This window comes from Kwoniella dejecticola, chromosome 3 (assembly GCF_000512565.2).
Source record: "Kwoniella dejecticola CBS 10117 chromosome 3, complete sequence".
Lineage (NCBI taxonomy): Eukaryota > Fungi > Basidiomycota > Tremellomycetes > Tremellales > Cryptococcaceae > Kwoniella > Kwoniella dejecticola.
This window is the reverse complement of record NC_089303.1, coordinates 1,533,498-1,549,056: the sequence shown is the minus strand read 5'-3', so window position 1 is coordinate 1,549,056 and position 15,559 is coordinate 1,533,498. Positions and strand designations below refer to the sequence as shown.

The following is a 15,559-nucleotide window of genomic DNA, read 5'->3' as shown; positions in this document are numbered from 1 at the left end:
CGTTTCAATGGACACCGGACAGACATCGGCCTGCTGGCAGAAACGCGGATCAAAGCTCATAGATGGGTTGAGCCCTTTGCATGTTGGAAATTGGAAAGCTTCCAGTGTCAGATTCGGTAGATGGTCAAGACGCCTGAGCTTGACTAGACTCACCGGAGTCTTTGGTAAGTATAGATAGCTATGTAGGCATTTGTACACTCTTTGTAAGATACTCGTATTATCGTAAAATTGAACGCATTATTCAACCATCTGAGCTGAAACAAATATATTACATTCGCCATCTATCGATCTATGAGTAAGACGTGAACCTTCCGCGAAAATGAACACATCTAAAAACGGGTAATACAATCAAACAACAGTATTCACTGAAAAGACAAGTGTCAACTCCAGTGAGTGAGAAGGAGAGAGACCAGCAGAGGCAAAAGACGATTCGAGTGAGGCTTATTGTTCCTCATCTACATCCCTGTCCACTATTATCCGTTCTCGTTCCTGTTCGCCAACTACGTTCTCCTCGTACCCTTGCAACCCCAACATACCAAATCCCACAAAGACTAATCCTGCACCGAGTAACGAGGTTACAGTGATGGCGCCGGAGGACGAGGAGGGTATGAAGATTGATCCGACGAGGGCGAGGGGAATTGTCAGTGATAGCCCGATGGTAACGACTGTTTGCGTCATTCACGGTGTCGACAAGATATAATCAGCATTATTAGATGCGGCCGTATGGAAATGAACGAGACACTCACGCATAGGTGTCGTTTTCAGCATGGCTATATTTAATATTGAGAATGTCAACATAGGATCAATTTTCAAGTATTGTATTGAGGCTGATTGTTACAGGTTACAGGCAAGAACGTAGGGGACTTACCTAGCACATATAGATAATCGCTCGAAAGGGTTATGCAGAAATTGATCAAACAAATGATGACTGCTTCTTTCGTTGGGGGTAATTCGAACGTCTCCCACCCTGTATAATGTAAGATCGGGAAGATGGGTATCAATGCTATGGTATTGAAGAGTCCGGCGAATCTGCACAGTACACGGACAAACTCAGCCATTCCAGCTCTGACCATGACACACCCAGACATTGAAGAGACAGAGCATTATGTTGGTAGAGCGGGAAACGACATGGCATGGAAAGCATCACCCCAACTCACCCTAACATCAATTGCATATCCGCTCTTTCTTCATCAACCACCCTGACCTTGAGCAAGATAACGTACACCGAGTAAAAGGCAGCTGAGAGTAAGGCTAAGAAGTCGCCGAATATCGGATGGGTAGGTAGACTAGGCTCGGATTCTTCGACGAGCGACGAGTCGGATTGAGTGACTAGTAAGACTCCGATGAAGCTCGCTATCACTGCGAATACTTTCGTCCGTGTGAACGTCTCTACACCGCATAATCTCCCCAACGCCAGAGTGAAGAAGCCTATTTGGTGCCAATCACTAGATCAATACATGTTCACGCCACACTCATGTGCGGCAAACGTATCGAAGGACTCTATGACAGGAATCGGAATGTGCTCACCACTCGTACTGCTCAGAATGGTTACGCTGGCCACACTCGTCCAAGCCAAACTAGCATTCACAGCCCAGTTGGCTATGAACCATACGACGGACCACCAAGCTGCTATTTCCGCTGTTTCTCGAATTGTCAATCTAGGTAATATCCCTATCCCTAGCTCTGTTGGTGTCGTCAAATCATACGATTGATCCAGCTCGGGCTCCATGTCTGATGGTACTTCGAGAGAGAGCCGAGCTGCCCGAGGAGAAGAGGTCATCGATCTTGTGCGTGAAGGAGAGCGTTGTCTGTCGGTAGGTAAAGGTAGATATCCATTAGAAGGGGAGGATTGATACCGGACATTATTAGTGCGAGGACGATAGCGACGCCAGAGAGTCGGGAGGAGGTAGATGGTAAATGATGCTGTGTTGAAATATGTTATCCTGTGAGAGCGGTCAGCGGGTTCATGGTCCTGAGCTTCCTCCGAAAAATGCCAGCGCTCAATGATGACAGCGAGGCAGCGGGTTTATCCTGACGGGAAGGAAAGGAAGGTCGGCGAGTCAAGGTGAGCAGGAGGCGAGGCAAGGCGGACAGGGGCGAATCAAGGGGCGGAAGGGGTTGTCAAAGGGAGACGAGGAAGGTGAAGACAGCCGGATAAGAGAAAATGATATGGTCACATCTTCAGTGAGTGAGAGGGAAGAAACGCAGCTGAGAAAAGGATATGATACATACAAAAACGGCTTGTTATAGCTATCTTCCCCCGTTTCCAACCCAGCAGTGATGAAATTTGAAGCTGTCCACAGCTGAAATTATCGATCATCATTTAGCAGAAGTCAACACCTTCTTTGGAGTATCAGAGTGCAAGCAGGCAGCGGTGCGACAAAGACAAGCAGGGCTTGAGGCGACTCACCACAACCACACCCAGCAACAGACTTATTCCGGCCAGATACCTCGATACGTTCGAGCCTCTAAGCGCGATCACCGATGTCCCAGGCATCTTCGATAGGAGGGATGTAGTCTCCATCAAGTCGCCGACTCGACCCTCGCACTGGCCAGCGTGGACCGAATGTGCTGAGATGTTGCCTCGCTTGAGGTGTCTGACCACGTCCAAGGTTCACCAATTCTCAATGCGCGGATACTAGCTTAGATCGTACCGGACCAGATTGTTGATGAAATTCGCCTTTGACGCACCGGAAACCAGTAATTCATGAATTAGCCAAGTAGCAGATCTTATTGTGCCAAAGTTTTGGCAATTCCAAGATCGCTTCGTTGGTGCAGTGGTAGCATGCCTCATTTGGGTTGAAACATTCAGTTTCGGTATTTGAGGTGGTCCTCGGTTCAATCCCGGGACGAGGCCGCTTTTTGCTCCCAAGTCAATTCGTACCTGGCCTTTACTGACTTTGCGCTTTTTGGGAAATTAGGCGAGGTTAGAAAAACCGTCCGCCGGTTGGAACATTTTGCAGCGGATGCCCATGTGTATTGTGGCTGCAATCGTGCCAAAAGTCTCATACATGTATAAGGACAACACAGGGTGTCACGCATTCTGCAGCAATCTTCGCGGATTGGAATGAACAGAAGTAAGCGGCATTCGCCTGCAAAAGCAGGAAATGCCAATTTCCGCAAACTGGGCGCCCGAGGGTCCTCGATTCAGACTCGGGACGAGGCTTTCTCATGTTCCTTATGTGTGTTAGGGTCGATGATGATGCATTACATTCCGTCGAGGCACCGATTCAAGGACAGGTGATCATAACAAGCGAGACAAGCAGAGCAGGTGATCATGCGGGGAGATCAAGATGCTTTTGTAAGCCGCAGATTTTACATGCCACCAGTAAGCGGCTGATATACAGAAGCAACCAATTATACGATGTGCCGTGGTGCCCCGCAGATATCGCATCAACAATAGATCCGATCGACATTTCGGTAGTTTCACTTTCCACTTGTACTCGCGAATGTCTAGATTGATCTTTCACAACTTTGCCAGTGATGCCTAGCACTACGTCATCCAGAGGCGAAGCTTCAGTAGCTCAGACGCCGTAGACTCAAAGCGAAGATGGGGATCACCGGCTTGGTGAGCTGGGTGAAGAAGGTCCAGTGAGTGCTGCAGCATCTTCTCGCTATGGTGCCGGACAACTGAGCTGACGAGATTGCCATGTAGCCCGGAAGCCATCGTTCACTTCCCTAATCGGTGGGCGTCCCCTCATTTCACGGGCAAAAAGGTCGCCATGTAGGTCCAGCCCTTTCATAATTGATTCCATATAACACGTATTGAGCTTATACGGCGATGTGATCCCGCGATGACAGCGATGCGACTCTCATGACGAATCGATATCATTTTGCTTCCCGTGACGGACCTTTCAAAGGTAAAGGCGAATTGATAGGCTGGTACAAGTAAGTTTGCATCAATGCCACTTTCCGATTCAATGCCCTTGTCTCAAAGGTCCCGTGCTGATGCACCACTGGCGGGCAGCTTGATATCGGAAATGAGGGCATTCGGGGTCCAGCCCATCGCAATATGGGATGAAAGAGGCACTAGGGAATGGAAGGCTCCCGAGGTTTGTCTACGTTCTCTTTTCCTCTTTCTTCATCTGGAAGTGTCCAATGACATGTACTGACACGGAATGAAACCCACCTTGTCAATTCAGGCTTTGAAACGCCTAACGACCCGCGCGAATCACCTTGCGAGGAAGAATCACGAGAATGACCGATTAGTCCGGTTAGAATCCCTCCGAGAGGTGTTCAAGGAATTCGAAGCTATGCCATCGGAAGAGAAAGATATAATCAGAGCGCATTGGGAGACTACGCGCTTCATGTTTATGCGTCCTGAAGAGACGACAACGTCTGAGTGGGATGTCGAGGGTATTGAGCAACCGATAAGACACGAAGAGCAGTTCGATCAGCCGCTACCTACTCCGCCTTCCACTCCCTCCCAATCACCCCACATACCGGCAGCTTGTTCCTCGCCAGAGTCGGACGCAACCTCGCCATCTTCAAAGAAGACCACCCCGTCAAAATCGACATTCACACAGACATCAGAAACAGAAGCAGAGCCGAAAACGCAAACACCAACACCATTACCGACCCCACCGCCGACCCCTCCTCTGCCTCTGGGCGTAGCTGGACCGAGCAAAGCAGCCCAACTCACCTCGACCCTGTCCGAAGCAGATAGCGAAGTGATCGATCGAGTTGTGGGTATGATAGACAGTCTGGCACCGCTCATACACGAGTACAGGGAGTCACAAAGAGGTGGAAGTGGCGCGAAGAAAGACGAAGAGGCATGCTTGACTTTCGGAATGGAGGGCGGTATAGTTGAGATGGAAGAGGAGATACGGGAATGGATATCCACCAAGAAAACGACCACTCCAACGACAACAGCGGTAACAGCTCAGGGCAGTGATAGTGGAACACAGGAAGCGGACAAAGACCGAGAAGAGAAATTAGAAGAACTTGATTCTGCCTTGGAGCGTCTATTACCCTTGACTCGGATCAGCGAGACACCAAGACAGATGGCTTTGTCCCGTGAAGAAGGGCGTATCATCTCGGATATACTCAGCACGCCTCCTTCTCCTCCCTTCAAGTCGACTCGAGAGGTTCAGTCGGAATCGGTGTCTCAAGCTGCACCCTCCTCCTTACTCGGTGCTACATCTGAAGTTGAGGCTGAAGCCGAAGCGTATCCCACGCCACCTTCGACACCTGAACCTGAAGCCGTGCCCGTATCTGCTCTGGAAGCAATGGAAGAGGAAGCGCCGTCAACGCTGCACGAAGCGGATCCGATGCAAAGACTAGACGTTTTGATAAAGTACGACCTGCCAAACGTGAAAAGCATATACGAGCGGGCATTAGATATACCCTCTGCGGCCGAACACGAGGATTGTAAAGCCCTGTTGAAGGTCATGGGCGTACCGGTACTAGAAGCGAAAATACCATATGAAGCTGAGGGTCTGGCTGCTGCTCTAGCTAAAGCGGGTCTGGTGGATTACGTCGCCACTGAGGATAGCGATGTGCTAGCTTACGACGTGAGTCGGGTCGGGCTGTGCAGATCTGGCTCGTACCTCTTCCTTCGCCTTGTCTGCATCGAGCTGTCGATTACCTTGAACTTGCGATCCGCCGAAAAAGGATGAAGACATCATGAAGCTGACAATTCGATTCGATGTCATCTAGGGCCCACTACTGAAAAACATCTCACCCATAACATCGACTCTCTCCCTAATCTCCGGCCAGTCTTTACGCGAGAAACTAGATCTGACACCATCGGCATACCTCGATTTCCTGATCCTATTGGGAACCGACGCTTCCCCTAGAATACCCAGTATCGGTCCTGTAAATGCCTTGAGGCTGATCAAAACGCACGGATCGATAGAGGACATATTAGCGAATGAGCCTAAGATACTGAAGAAGTTAGAAGATGCTTCGCCACCTACAAGCAAGGAGAAATTCCTCGAGTTAGTGGGCAATGCAAGGAAGGTGTTCTTGGAATTGCCTCCTACGGAGCATTTCCATTTGAAAGGCTCGGTAGAGCTGGAGCAGGGTGAATGGAATGAGGCGGAGGTAGAGAGGTATTTGGAAGAACGACACGGGATCAAGCTTGTTGAAGGTGATGGTCGAGAAAGAGAAGCAGAGTACGCTTAGGGTGTGCGTAGGATGGAATTGGGCCGGTCGACAAGCTGCCGAAGACAGAATGAAGTTGAACTCCACGATGGAGCACAATCAATTTTCTTGGCACCTTGCACTCACTCAAAGGAGATGAAGATCCAGATTATCGAAATTGATTATAGACTTCAAGGCAGAGAACAGGGAAAAACAAAATATCCCATTGTTGTATGATATGGACATTATTTACATAAATTAAAACATATCCACGGGAATATTTGGAGATACCACGCATTCATAGTCAGCTACTACTTCATACCGCTCCATCTGATACTTCACTATTCTACCATGCCTTCATGTAATGTAGCCCGTATATGGCATATAGCATTCAACAGACTCAGCCGCCCATCCGCCGCGCGATGAGCAGCCCAAGCAGAAAAGTAACACTGTCGGTTGTCTGTGTCTTGTGGACCCAGAACTTTACAAGCCTACTCGATAATCTTGTTATACAGCACCGAAGCGTTATACCCAGCTACCATGGTCTCCTCGCACTTGACTTTACGTTTTATCAACTTGCCGTATAGGTCATAGGCGTTCGCTTTTCTTATGTGTAATTGAAGTCTTGAATGGGGCATAGGGGATTGCTACGAGGACAAGATCAGCCTATGTCTGTCTATCGCTTGATGACCTGGCACCTAGCACCCGGCAGACCAGACTAAGCCAGTATTGATAGGTGAGTCTGCAGGTGAGTGGCCAGACTCACCGTTCCGCTACTCAGACTTTCCTCTTCTTTAGGCGATCCACTCAAAGCGTCAATTACATTGATTTTGGATCCGATCGGAGGTAGATGTTGAGGTATAGCAGTAGAGGATCTCTTGCCATTCCCAATTTGATAATCTACGTTGGCACCCCACGCCATTACATCTTTACCGTATCTCCCCTCCTTGACCCCCTTCTCGTCTGCCAGAGTCACCGTATCTAGCGTTGCGTACACATGGGTATTAAGCGAGGGTGAGATGGAGAGGTTGTGGATCCCGATAGGGAGGAAGGTCTTGGCTTTCTCAGAGTATTCTTGAAGACCGCTTATACTGTCGGGCCAAGATCCATCGAAATGAGAGATTTGTCAGCTGCATTTTCTTCGGTCGAAATCTCAAAGACTCCGCCGTCATGCGTCTCGATGTAACGCATGGAGTCTGTGCACACTCACGTCTTCACTCTGACCGGCATACCGGTTGCCGAGGTATACATGCCCGTTCCCAACGCACCACTAATCCCACTTCCACATCCTAAGACATCTACGAATGTACCCTGTCTTCCGGGGAAATACCGCTTGATAGTGAAGAAGGTCGTCAGGCCTCCCGCTTTGATATCCGTACATTCAATCTTGGTTCCGCTCGGATACGATTTGGCCAACACCACCTCCACGGGGACAGGTATAATGTCCACACTTGAGCTCGACCCCAACCCGATTTGCCCATTCTCATTCGCTCCGAATCCCAGTACGAACCCGTTTTTCGTTCGGACGAAACTCGTCCGTTCGGACGCAGCAACCTGAGCGATCGGGATATTCCTCAAACTGGGAATCTCCGTCAAGGTATCCGCAAATCTTATATCCCTTTCTGAACCGAAGACTTCCCCCAGGATAGTCTGGGGCACAAGGGGAACTTCAAATTCTTGCTTTGTTCCCAACTGACGGTGAGAATTGGCCTTTTCGTTCAAGGGCAAAGAGAATGTACGACCTTGTGAAGTTACGGCTAAGAGATGATTACGACCGACGGAAACGTCCACCCATTTCTCACCCCACTTGAGACCGCCCGAAGCTTGGAGCTCGATGAAGTCGACGCCTGGGTCGGAGGAGAAGAGATACGACCACCATGATTGGGTTGATTTGTCTTGACGATCGGACTGAAGGGATTTAGATGAAGGAAGAACGTATAGTTGGCCATGTTTGGAAAGGGCGAAGAGCTTGGAGGTGCCTGGTGCCAGCGATTTCAGGCTCTAAACGACGGGATTGAGAATACTTTGTATTAGCTTTGACTCCCTCGAGTGGAATGAAAATGAGAAGTGTTTTTAAGGAAATGAGAAGTGTTTGTAGAGCGAAGACGAGACGAGAATGATCGTGGGTCCCACCGACTCACCTTGCCTTTGAGGGATTTACCGATCTCGCCAGACGGATCATACCCCTTTCCCCACATCCACAAATCTCCTCGCGCATCGACACACGCACCATACTCTTCAGCAAGTACCAGATCCCTCAGAGGAGTATTACCGAGCTGGGATAAGGGTAGAGGCTTCTTGACGTTTGTCACTTGACCATCGGGGAACAAGGTCAAGTTCTTGTTACTTCCCCAACCGTATGTACCATATTGAGGAGCGGTGATGACGCCCTTCTGTTTCTTGAGGGAAGAGAATGAATCGGGCGCTTCGGATAGTAAAGGTGAATAGTGCGTGTGAACTGTGTAAAGGGTGAATGACAAGGCGGAAGCGGTTAGGAGAGGTAAGGATCGGGAAGTCAGGCGACGTATAGTCGAACTGGACATGGCGGTGACCTGCTAGCCAGTGTATGAAGGGCGAAATAGGTTTGTACGGTTATTGTTCAGCCCAGAAGACCCCTGCACAGATAGGTTTGACTGTCAGTTGCTCTCCGTGAGTGATTTGCGATGGATGCTCTTCTTACTCTTACTCTTACTCGTACTCTTACGCTCTTGACTATGCACGATCAGCAGTTCGATGGTCAACTTTTGCCGTTATTCTTGTCTGGTGCCCCAGCTCGAATCCCATCACGGCAATCACCGGTTAAACCGGGATAAAATACAATAAATGTATATAAGAATATTAGTGGGTCTAAAGCACCAATTATCGTTGGTCGATTAGCACATGAGCACATAACCACATAAACCATGTCACCGTTGAGATCAAGCCAATATCCAAAAGCATATCCCATAATTATCCTCACCCATAGACATTCATTCTTGGGATCCACCCTTCGTCCCCCTCTTTTGAATTCGACCCGCCATGTCCTTCGCCCGCTCAGCCATCGCATCAACCCGAGCAATAGTCTCTCGACCAGCTGCAAGGGGGTTCTCATCTTCAAGTTCTCGTAGATCAGAATCGTTGTTTGTGGTGAGTTACATCCTCTCCCATCTGCGTCGCAATTGAGATCTATGCTGACCATATTTCGTGTCGGATGACAGCATCGAGATACAGACTACAACAATCCCAATGTGAGTGCAACATCAAGCCTGTACTGGGCGATTTAATGGAAGTTTTGGTGCTTATGACTTACGATGAAAACAGATCAAATTCGAATTCACCCCTGAAAACCTCAAAATAGCCAACGAGATCATATCGCGATACCCACCTCAATACAAGAAGGGAGCATGTATGCCATTACTGGATTTGGGGCAAAGACAAAACAAGGGATGGACGAGTATAAGTGTGATGAATGAGGTAGCTCGGTTATTGGAGATGCCCAAGATGAGAGTGTACGAGGTGAGCGAATCCTTCCATTCCGCAGGTCGTCTAGGACTATGCCTCTGTGAGCATTGAAAAGATAGCACGAGGGAGTCCTTGAGTCAAATGGATCGCTTTCGTTGATTACACGCGACGCTCCAATCTGGCAAAGGGTTGCTGTTGCTGCCAGGGTGTCTCGGTCAGCAAACAACTCGAAAAAAGACCAATTCCAATCTAATTTAGGCGACGTCTGATTTCATGATATCTTTATTATCGGATCGGAACGTTGCAAGACTTGTCGTATGGCAACGAGGCAGAACAAGCTGACAACTCGATTTACGCATACTAGGTCGCAACCTTCTACACGATGTACAACCGAGAACCAGTCGCCCCGAACTTTGTGCAACTCTGTACAACGACCCCATGTCAATTAGGTGGATGTGGATCTACCAAAATCCTAGAGACTATCGAATCGCACCTGAAGATCCACCCTGGTCAGACTACCAAAGACGGCAAATTCACTTTGATCGAAGTTGAATGTCTCGGTGCTTGTTCAAATGCCCCTAGTGAGTTTGAGTCAAGACAGGAGTACCCTTTTCTCTGATCGATTGGGAGGATATGTCATTGCTGACGTGCGATTCTTCCTAGTGATGCAAATTGGAGATGAGTTCTACGAAGACTTGACACCCGAAACAACCGTTAAGATTCTTGACGCTCTGGCAAAAGGTGAAAAACCAAAACCCGGTCCTCAATCAGGTAGACAGACTTCTGAGAACTCTGCTGGTTTGACTGCGTGAGTATCGTGTTTCTTGCGATCTGTCATGATGACTTGATCATCCAGAGTAGAGTCTATCATGATGAGTCCTAGGCTGTCTGAGACACTGCGCTGATTGCGACGATTTTCCTTCCTTCCTAGTCTTACGTCCAAGCCGTACGGTCCAGGAGAATTCTGTTCGCCCGAGTTCCGATAGACAGGTCAAGACGTGAAGTGTAGGATATCAGGTGCACTGTCTGCTATAGATGAGCTGAAGATGCATCATATACCATGAGCCAGCTGGTTGTCTGCTTCGTCGGTATCGGTATGAGAGAATGCGTCGCGAGATGAAAGGCGACAAGCGCAGTATCTCAGTCAAGTTGAAGTGATTCCTAGTATTGTATCCAGTGCTGCGTGTAGGGGTCTTGTAGGCGCATAGAATCGTACGATATCAAGTGTTGTGCATCTTCAGCAATAATGCTGTGTGCACGTGCATGCAGATTGGAAAGTATAGATGAACATGGCCATGGGTGCCAAAAGATGATCGGGCGCAGTGGCACGCGATCACTGCGTGGACCGGGCACGCCGTTGACCGTTTCGGCTGCATCTGCGCGTCACTCGATTATCATTACTCGAGTACTTGTCAACCGTTCATCCTTTCAAGTCAAAAGAGCTAGTCTTACACGAATCAGAATTGAATCAACATTGCCAGACTACATGGAGCTTTACCAACGCGTCCTTCGGGACTGAAGATAAGACAGGCTGCCGGACCAACATCCCTCTTCTCGTGAATAGAAGGTCGGAGTCAGCAAGATGACCAGTACGACCAACATGTCACAACCACCAACATCAGCGCCGACTCCGGTGCCCTCCTCACCACCTGCTCCGTCGGAATCTTTCATGTCTGACCTGGATGGCACAGCGCCCTCGATTCTAGAGACATCATTCGGATCTCTGGGAGATCCTTCTTACGATATAGCCAAGGTCGATGGCGGAGCCTTGAATTTGGTCAGTTGGAAATTGGATGTTAATGCTAGGACCGAGGATGGAGTTGAGAAAAGGGGGTTTAACGGTATGAATCATGTCCTGACTGCCATCTTCGTTCACGTCTGGTGGCCTATCGACCTGTTGATTCAGCCCCGCTCTCGGGGCTCGGGCTCTGACGGCTCATGTTGATCAATCCATTTGTAGCCATTTCAACCGTCTTGAATCACCCAACTAAAAAAGCCAACCCCCTACGATCAACTCGTAAACCCTTACCACCTCTCTCCTTCGCCCCTCCCGCAATCCCAAAACCACCGCCTGCTTCCCACTACGACGGGTACCTGCAGACGATCACTCCGTTATACGATAACTTTGTCTCGCTCTCCCAACTTCAATCTCTGAACGCATCGTCCTCTTCGTCTGGTGCCGATTTAGCAGGATTAGACCGTATCAAATATCCTTCCTCATCAAGCGGTTTCGGGCCCTCTGGACTTCTCTCGACTCAGGATACAGGCAAAGGCAAAGACAAAGATGAGCTGCCTTCCTTGGAAACTATACCACCTATGTTCTTCGAGAAGGATTTCAGCTTGTCGAACCCCTCGACATGGGCCGAACTCATAGCTCCTTCAGGATCCGCTTCCTCAGCATCCGTATCTTCCTTAGCATTAGATTCCAGTGGAAATGAGGGTCTTCAGGATACGCTTTCCAGTCATCTAGATCTCTTAGAACGGCATCTGGTAGTGGAGATCTCGAAGAGAACCAATTCCTTCTTTGGAGCTCTAACGAATTTGCAAGAATTAAATACGGAGTCTTCGACGTGTCTGAATCGGATAGACGAGCTGAAAGGATCGTTGAAAGATATTAATGAAAAACAATCGAAGAAGGGTCTGGCGGTTATAAATAAACAGAATGAACTGCATACCCTCAAAATCACCCAGAGGAATTTAGAACATTTGAAAGAACTAGATGAGTTGTCGGTTGTGCTGAAACGACTGGTGGGTGAGGGGGATTGGTCGAATGCTTTGAGTTACCTGGAAGAAATAGTGAAATGGTATAACAAGTACAACACCTCCTTAATACCAACAGTACCGGATGGTGGGGAGCCCTCACCTTCAAGCAATTTGCCCCTCTCGACATTACCTGCTTTATCGCCGCTCCCGACCACCCTGGACAGTTACCTAGATGCGATATCGATTCAGTTGGAAGCGGCGCTGTCTTCTTTCTTAGGGACGACTCTATCTAACGAATCAGCGGGTTTCGATCCCGCGGCTTTTGCATCCACTGCGGAGCCGATCCTAGTAGGTCTAGTGCGATGCGGTAAGGTGGAGCTGGTGGATAATGTATGGAGGGACAGTGTGACTGTATGTATACGTGAGGGATCAAGGAATGTGAGTCATCGTCATTCACCGCGAATGCAGATCTCTCTGTTGGCAATTTGAGGCGAGACTGACTTGACTTGCGTTCATAGCACTTACCGATAGGGCAAGAGGAAGATGACAGCAGCGAGAAACCGCCGGAAGCTAGAGGGTGAGCTGGACTGAAAGTCCACATGAAAGAGCCAAGTAGCTGACGCCGATTTAATCGCAACAGCGCTAGTCTAGCACAATCTCTACAATCTATGGATCACTCTTCCTTCCTCTTGCTCACTACGCAGATGTACGCGTCTTTGACATCTCGTATCAGACTTTCTCAATCTGTCGGCGAAGAAGTAGAGCGAATACTGAAGTCGATAATGTAAGTCTGGTAGTATGGCATCAGACTTTGCGCGCCTCCAAATGATCCCCAGCTGACATCATCACACGCACATTAGACAATTGCCTAAGGTATCTATATCAGACTCTGCCCCGTCTTCGCCTACAAGTGAACCTCCGGCTCTGCCAAATTTACAAGAAGCAATCACGTCAGGTTGCGAACTGGCGCATACTCGAGCATCCAAGATCTTGGCTGTCCGAGCAGAACAACACGCTGCTTTAGGTTTAGAGGAATTCGTGGAGATCTTCCGGGAGAATTGGGAATTCATATTGGCCACTGAGAAGATTGCCGGTAAGATGATAGTCGGTTTGAGGGGAGTGACCACTTCTCAAGTGAGTAACTGAGAATTCCCCTTTCTTCCTTTCGTCCTGAACCAGTAGATGTATGCGTGAAGGTTTCGAGAACGGTGACTGACGAGACGGGATAGGCACGATCGTTCCTGATACGCTATCATTCGGTCCGACTTACCAAATCAGCCAAACTAGTAGAAGAAGAACAATGGACGCAGATCGATGTCCCGTCAAATGTCCAGCATGTGATCGATCTTCTGATCCAAGCGGCAGTCTCAGATCCACCGGAATGTACTATCCCGCCACCCCCTTCAACGTCAATACAATCCTCGGAAAAGGAAAATGGTGATGCTTCTACGGGGGCTGGAATGAAGAAACAAGTTGATATAGAAGATAAATCGTATTTCTTGGTGAAAGCGACTTCGGAAAGTCTGATTCTGTTGGGTGATTATCTGAAGATTGTCGTTAATTTGGAATTGGTTGTGACGGATGTCATGTCTCGGATCATCGAGTTCTTGAAGGTGAGTAGCTCTTTCTAGAAGGAACGTCACGAAGCCTCAAACCAAGGGCAGCAATGGTTAGGAAGGCTGATGTATGTTGTCATGGTGATTTTCCAGTCATTCAACTCTAGGACTTGTCAAGTGGTCTTGGGTGCAGGCGCAATGAGATCGGCAGGTCTAAAAAATATTACTGCGAAGCATCTTGGTGCGTGATTTTCTATAAGCAGTTTCATTCTGCGAGATGTCGGTGTTGATATTGATGAGAATCTCTAATCCAGCTCTGGCGTCTCAATCGTTATCAATTATAATCTCTCTGATACCGTACATCCGAGAATTCGTTAGGCGGCATCTCAGTCCGAAACAAGCTGTCATGTTGACAGAGTTCGATAAGCTCAAACGAGTGAGCTAAAATACTCACCTGACCGCTTGTTGGTGGACTCAGAAGCTGATGATTAAACGATTCGTATCGGTGTAGGATTATCAAGAACACCAGAATGAGATTCACGCGAAATTGGTAGCTATCATGTCGGATCGACTAGCTGTTCATGTTGGATCATTACGAGTGAGTCTGTGTGTGCTGTGTGTGCTGTGCCTGTGTCACATACAATATAAAGGTCAATTCTGACTTTGCTTGGCAATTGAACTTGCGTTCCCAGGAAATCGATTGGGAAGCCACTGCAGCTCGAGATGCGCCTCGCCCATACGCCGAGATGTTGGTCAAGGAGACTGCTACGTTGCACAAAGTGCTATCGAAATACCTTGCGGCGAGTACAGTCGATGTGAGTTGCTATGTCCACCCATCTTCATGAAGTACGAAAATCTGGCCTCACGGATAGGACTGGGATTGGATCACTGTATCATTAGCGATTATCGCTGACGCGGAGTCTGCCGTTTGATGTGGTTCTAGAGCGTCATGTCTGAAGTCATATCGGCGATTGTACATCGTCTGAGCGAAGAATACAGCAAGATCGAATTCAAGTCTGAGGAAGCTAAGAAGAGGTGAGTTCTCATCCCACGTCCCATCCGTGGCCTGTGCAATGAGGTTCGAATGCTGAACGCCTTTGAAACGAGTCTGTAGGATGTCACAAGATGTAGCTCTATTGATTATCAAATTAACGCCCCTGAGCGAGTCTGGCACAGAAGTGTCCAAATTGGACACACTGGTCAAGGAGAAACCTACCCCGCGCAAACCTATTGGGCAGGCTATGAGTGGGTTCTTGAGGAGGAACGGATCGCAGAGATCGGACATCGGATCGCCAGTAGATCCTGTATCTGCAAATACAGAAGCAGGTGATGGGGTAGATGTAGCGGAGGACGAAGACGGTGACGGAGACGGTGCGGGATTGGCGGAGGATACAAAGGGGATAAGGGAGCTGTCGGACCAGACTGAGAAGAAAGAAAAGATCGAGGACGCGAAAGAGCCTGAAGTGGTCTTACCGCCTGCTAAGACGGAAGCAGCGAGTGAGATAGGTGTGGAGGAGGAATCGAAGACAATAGAAGCGAACCCGCCTATCCCGGACAAGGAGGCTGGTCCACAACCGTCAAAAGAGGATGATGCTTTGCCGCCGCCCGAAATTCCACAAGAAGAGTCTCCTGTACCTCCATCGAAAGAGGCAGAATTACCACCGTCAACATCACCACCTCCCCCACCGGAGAAAGCTGAACAATGATGCATCGTAGATGTGGATTGTATATACGTACATAGTATACAGATAGAGGGATGTATCATACATATTGCA

The 15,559-nt window shown here is 48.7% G+C and overlaps 5 protein-coding genes and 1 non-coding gene across 6 annotated transcripts; 4 read left to right on the top strand and 2 right to left on the bottom strand.

Annotated features, from left to right (window-relative positions):
* Window positions 1-441: 441 nt before the first annotated feature.
* I303_102949 (uncharacterized protein) lies at window positions 442-2,497 on the bottom strand (the record flags this gene model as incomplete). The annotated part of the gene is made up of 7 exons (XM_018406294.1): window positions 442-665; window positions 747-770; window positions 869-1,029; window positions 1,158-1,428; window positions 1,528-1,943; window positions 2,233-2,303; window positions 2,411-2,497. The coding sequence occupies 7 exons, from the start codon at window positions 2,495-2,497 to the stop codon at window positions 442-444; spliced, it is 1,254 nt and encodes a 417-aa protein (XP_018264788.1).
* Window positions 2,498-2,763: 266 nt separating this feature from the next.
* On the top strand, window positions 2,764-2,857 carry I303_102948. Its single transcript has one exon. It is a non-coding gene; the product is annotated as a tRNA-Pro (tRNA).
* A 693-nt stretch (window positions 2,858-3,550) lies between these two features.
* On the top strand, window positions 3,551-6,126 carry I303_102947 (uncharacterized protein; the record flags this gene model as incomplete). Its single annotated transcript, XM_065968665.1, has 6 exons — window positions 3,551-3,591; window positions 3,656-3,724; window positions 3,802-3,888; window positions 3,968-4,052; window positions 4,143-5,513; window positions 5,659-6,126. 6 exons carry the CDS (start codon window positions 3,551-3,553, stop codon window positions 6,124-6,126), a joined length of 2,121 nt encoding a protein of 706 aa, XP_065824737.1.
* A 449-nt stretch (window positions 6,127-6,575) lies between these two features.
* Window positions 6,576-8,627, bottom strand: I303_102946 (uncharacterized protein; the record flags this gene model as incomplete). The annotated part of the gene is made up of 4 exons (XM_065968664.1): window positions 6,576-6,731; window positions 6,851-7,175; window positions 7,295-8,085; window positions 8,226-8,627. 4 exons carry the CDS (start codon window positions 8,625-8,627, stop codon window positions 6,576-6,578), a joined length of 1,674 nt encoding a protein of 557 aa, XP_065824736.1.
* A 475-nt stretch (window positions 8,628-9,102) lies between these two features.
* On the top strand, window positions 9,103-10,511 carry I303_102945 (uncharacterized protein; the record flags this gene model as incomplete). Its single annotated transcript, XM_018406291.1, has 6 exons — window positions 9,103-9,210; window positions 9,282-9,311; window positions 9,385-9,579; window positions 9,890-10,106; window positions 10,189-10,333; window positions 10,457-10,511. 6 exons carry the CDS (start codon window positions 9,103-9,105, stop codon window positions 10,509-10,511), a joined length of 750 nt encoding a protein of 249 aa, XP_018264785.1.
* A 614-nt stretch (window positions 10,512-11,125) lies between these two features.
* I303_102944 (uncharacterized protein) lies at window positions 11,126-15,490 on the top strand (the record flags this gene model as incomplete). Its single annotated transcript, XM_065968663.1, has 12 exons — window positions 11,126-11,366; window positions 11,486-12,666; window positions 12,747-12,805; window positions 12,869-13,012; window positions 13,089-13,362; window positions 13,458-13,841; window positions 13,938-14,025; window positions 14,099-14,220; window positions 14,296-14,382; window positions 14,477-14,599; window positions 14,728-14,819; window positions 14,899-15,490. The coding sequence occupies 12 exons, from the start codon at window positions 11,126-11,128 to the stop codon at window positions 15,488-15,490; spliced, it is 3,387 nt and encodes a 1,128-aa protein (XP_065824735.1).
* Window positions 15,491-15,559: the final 69 nt, after the last annotated feature.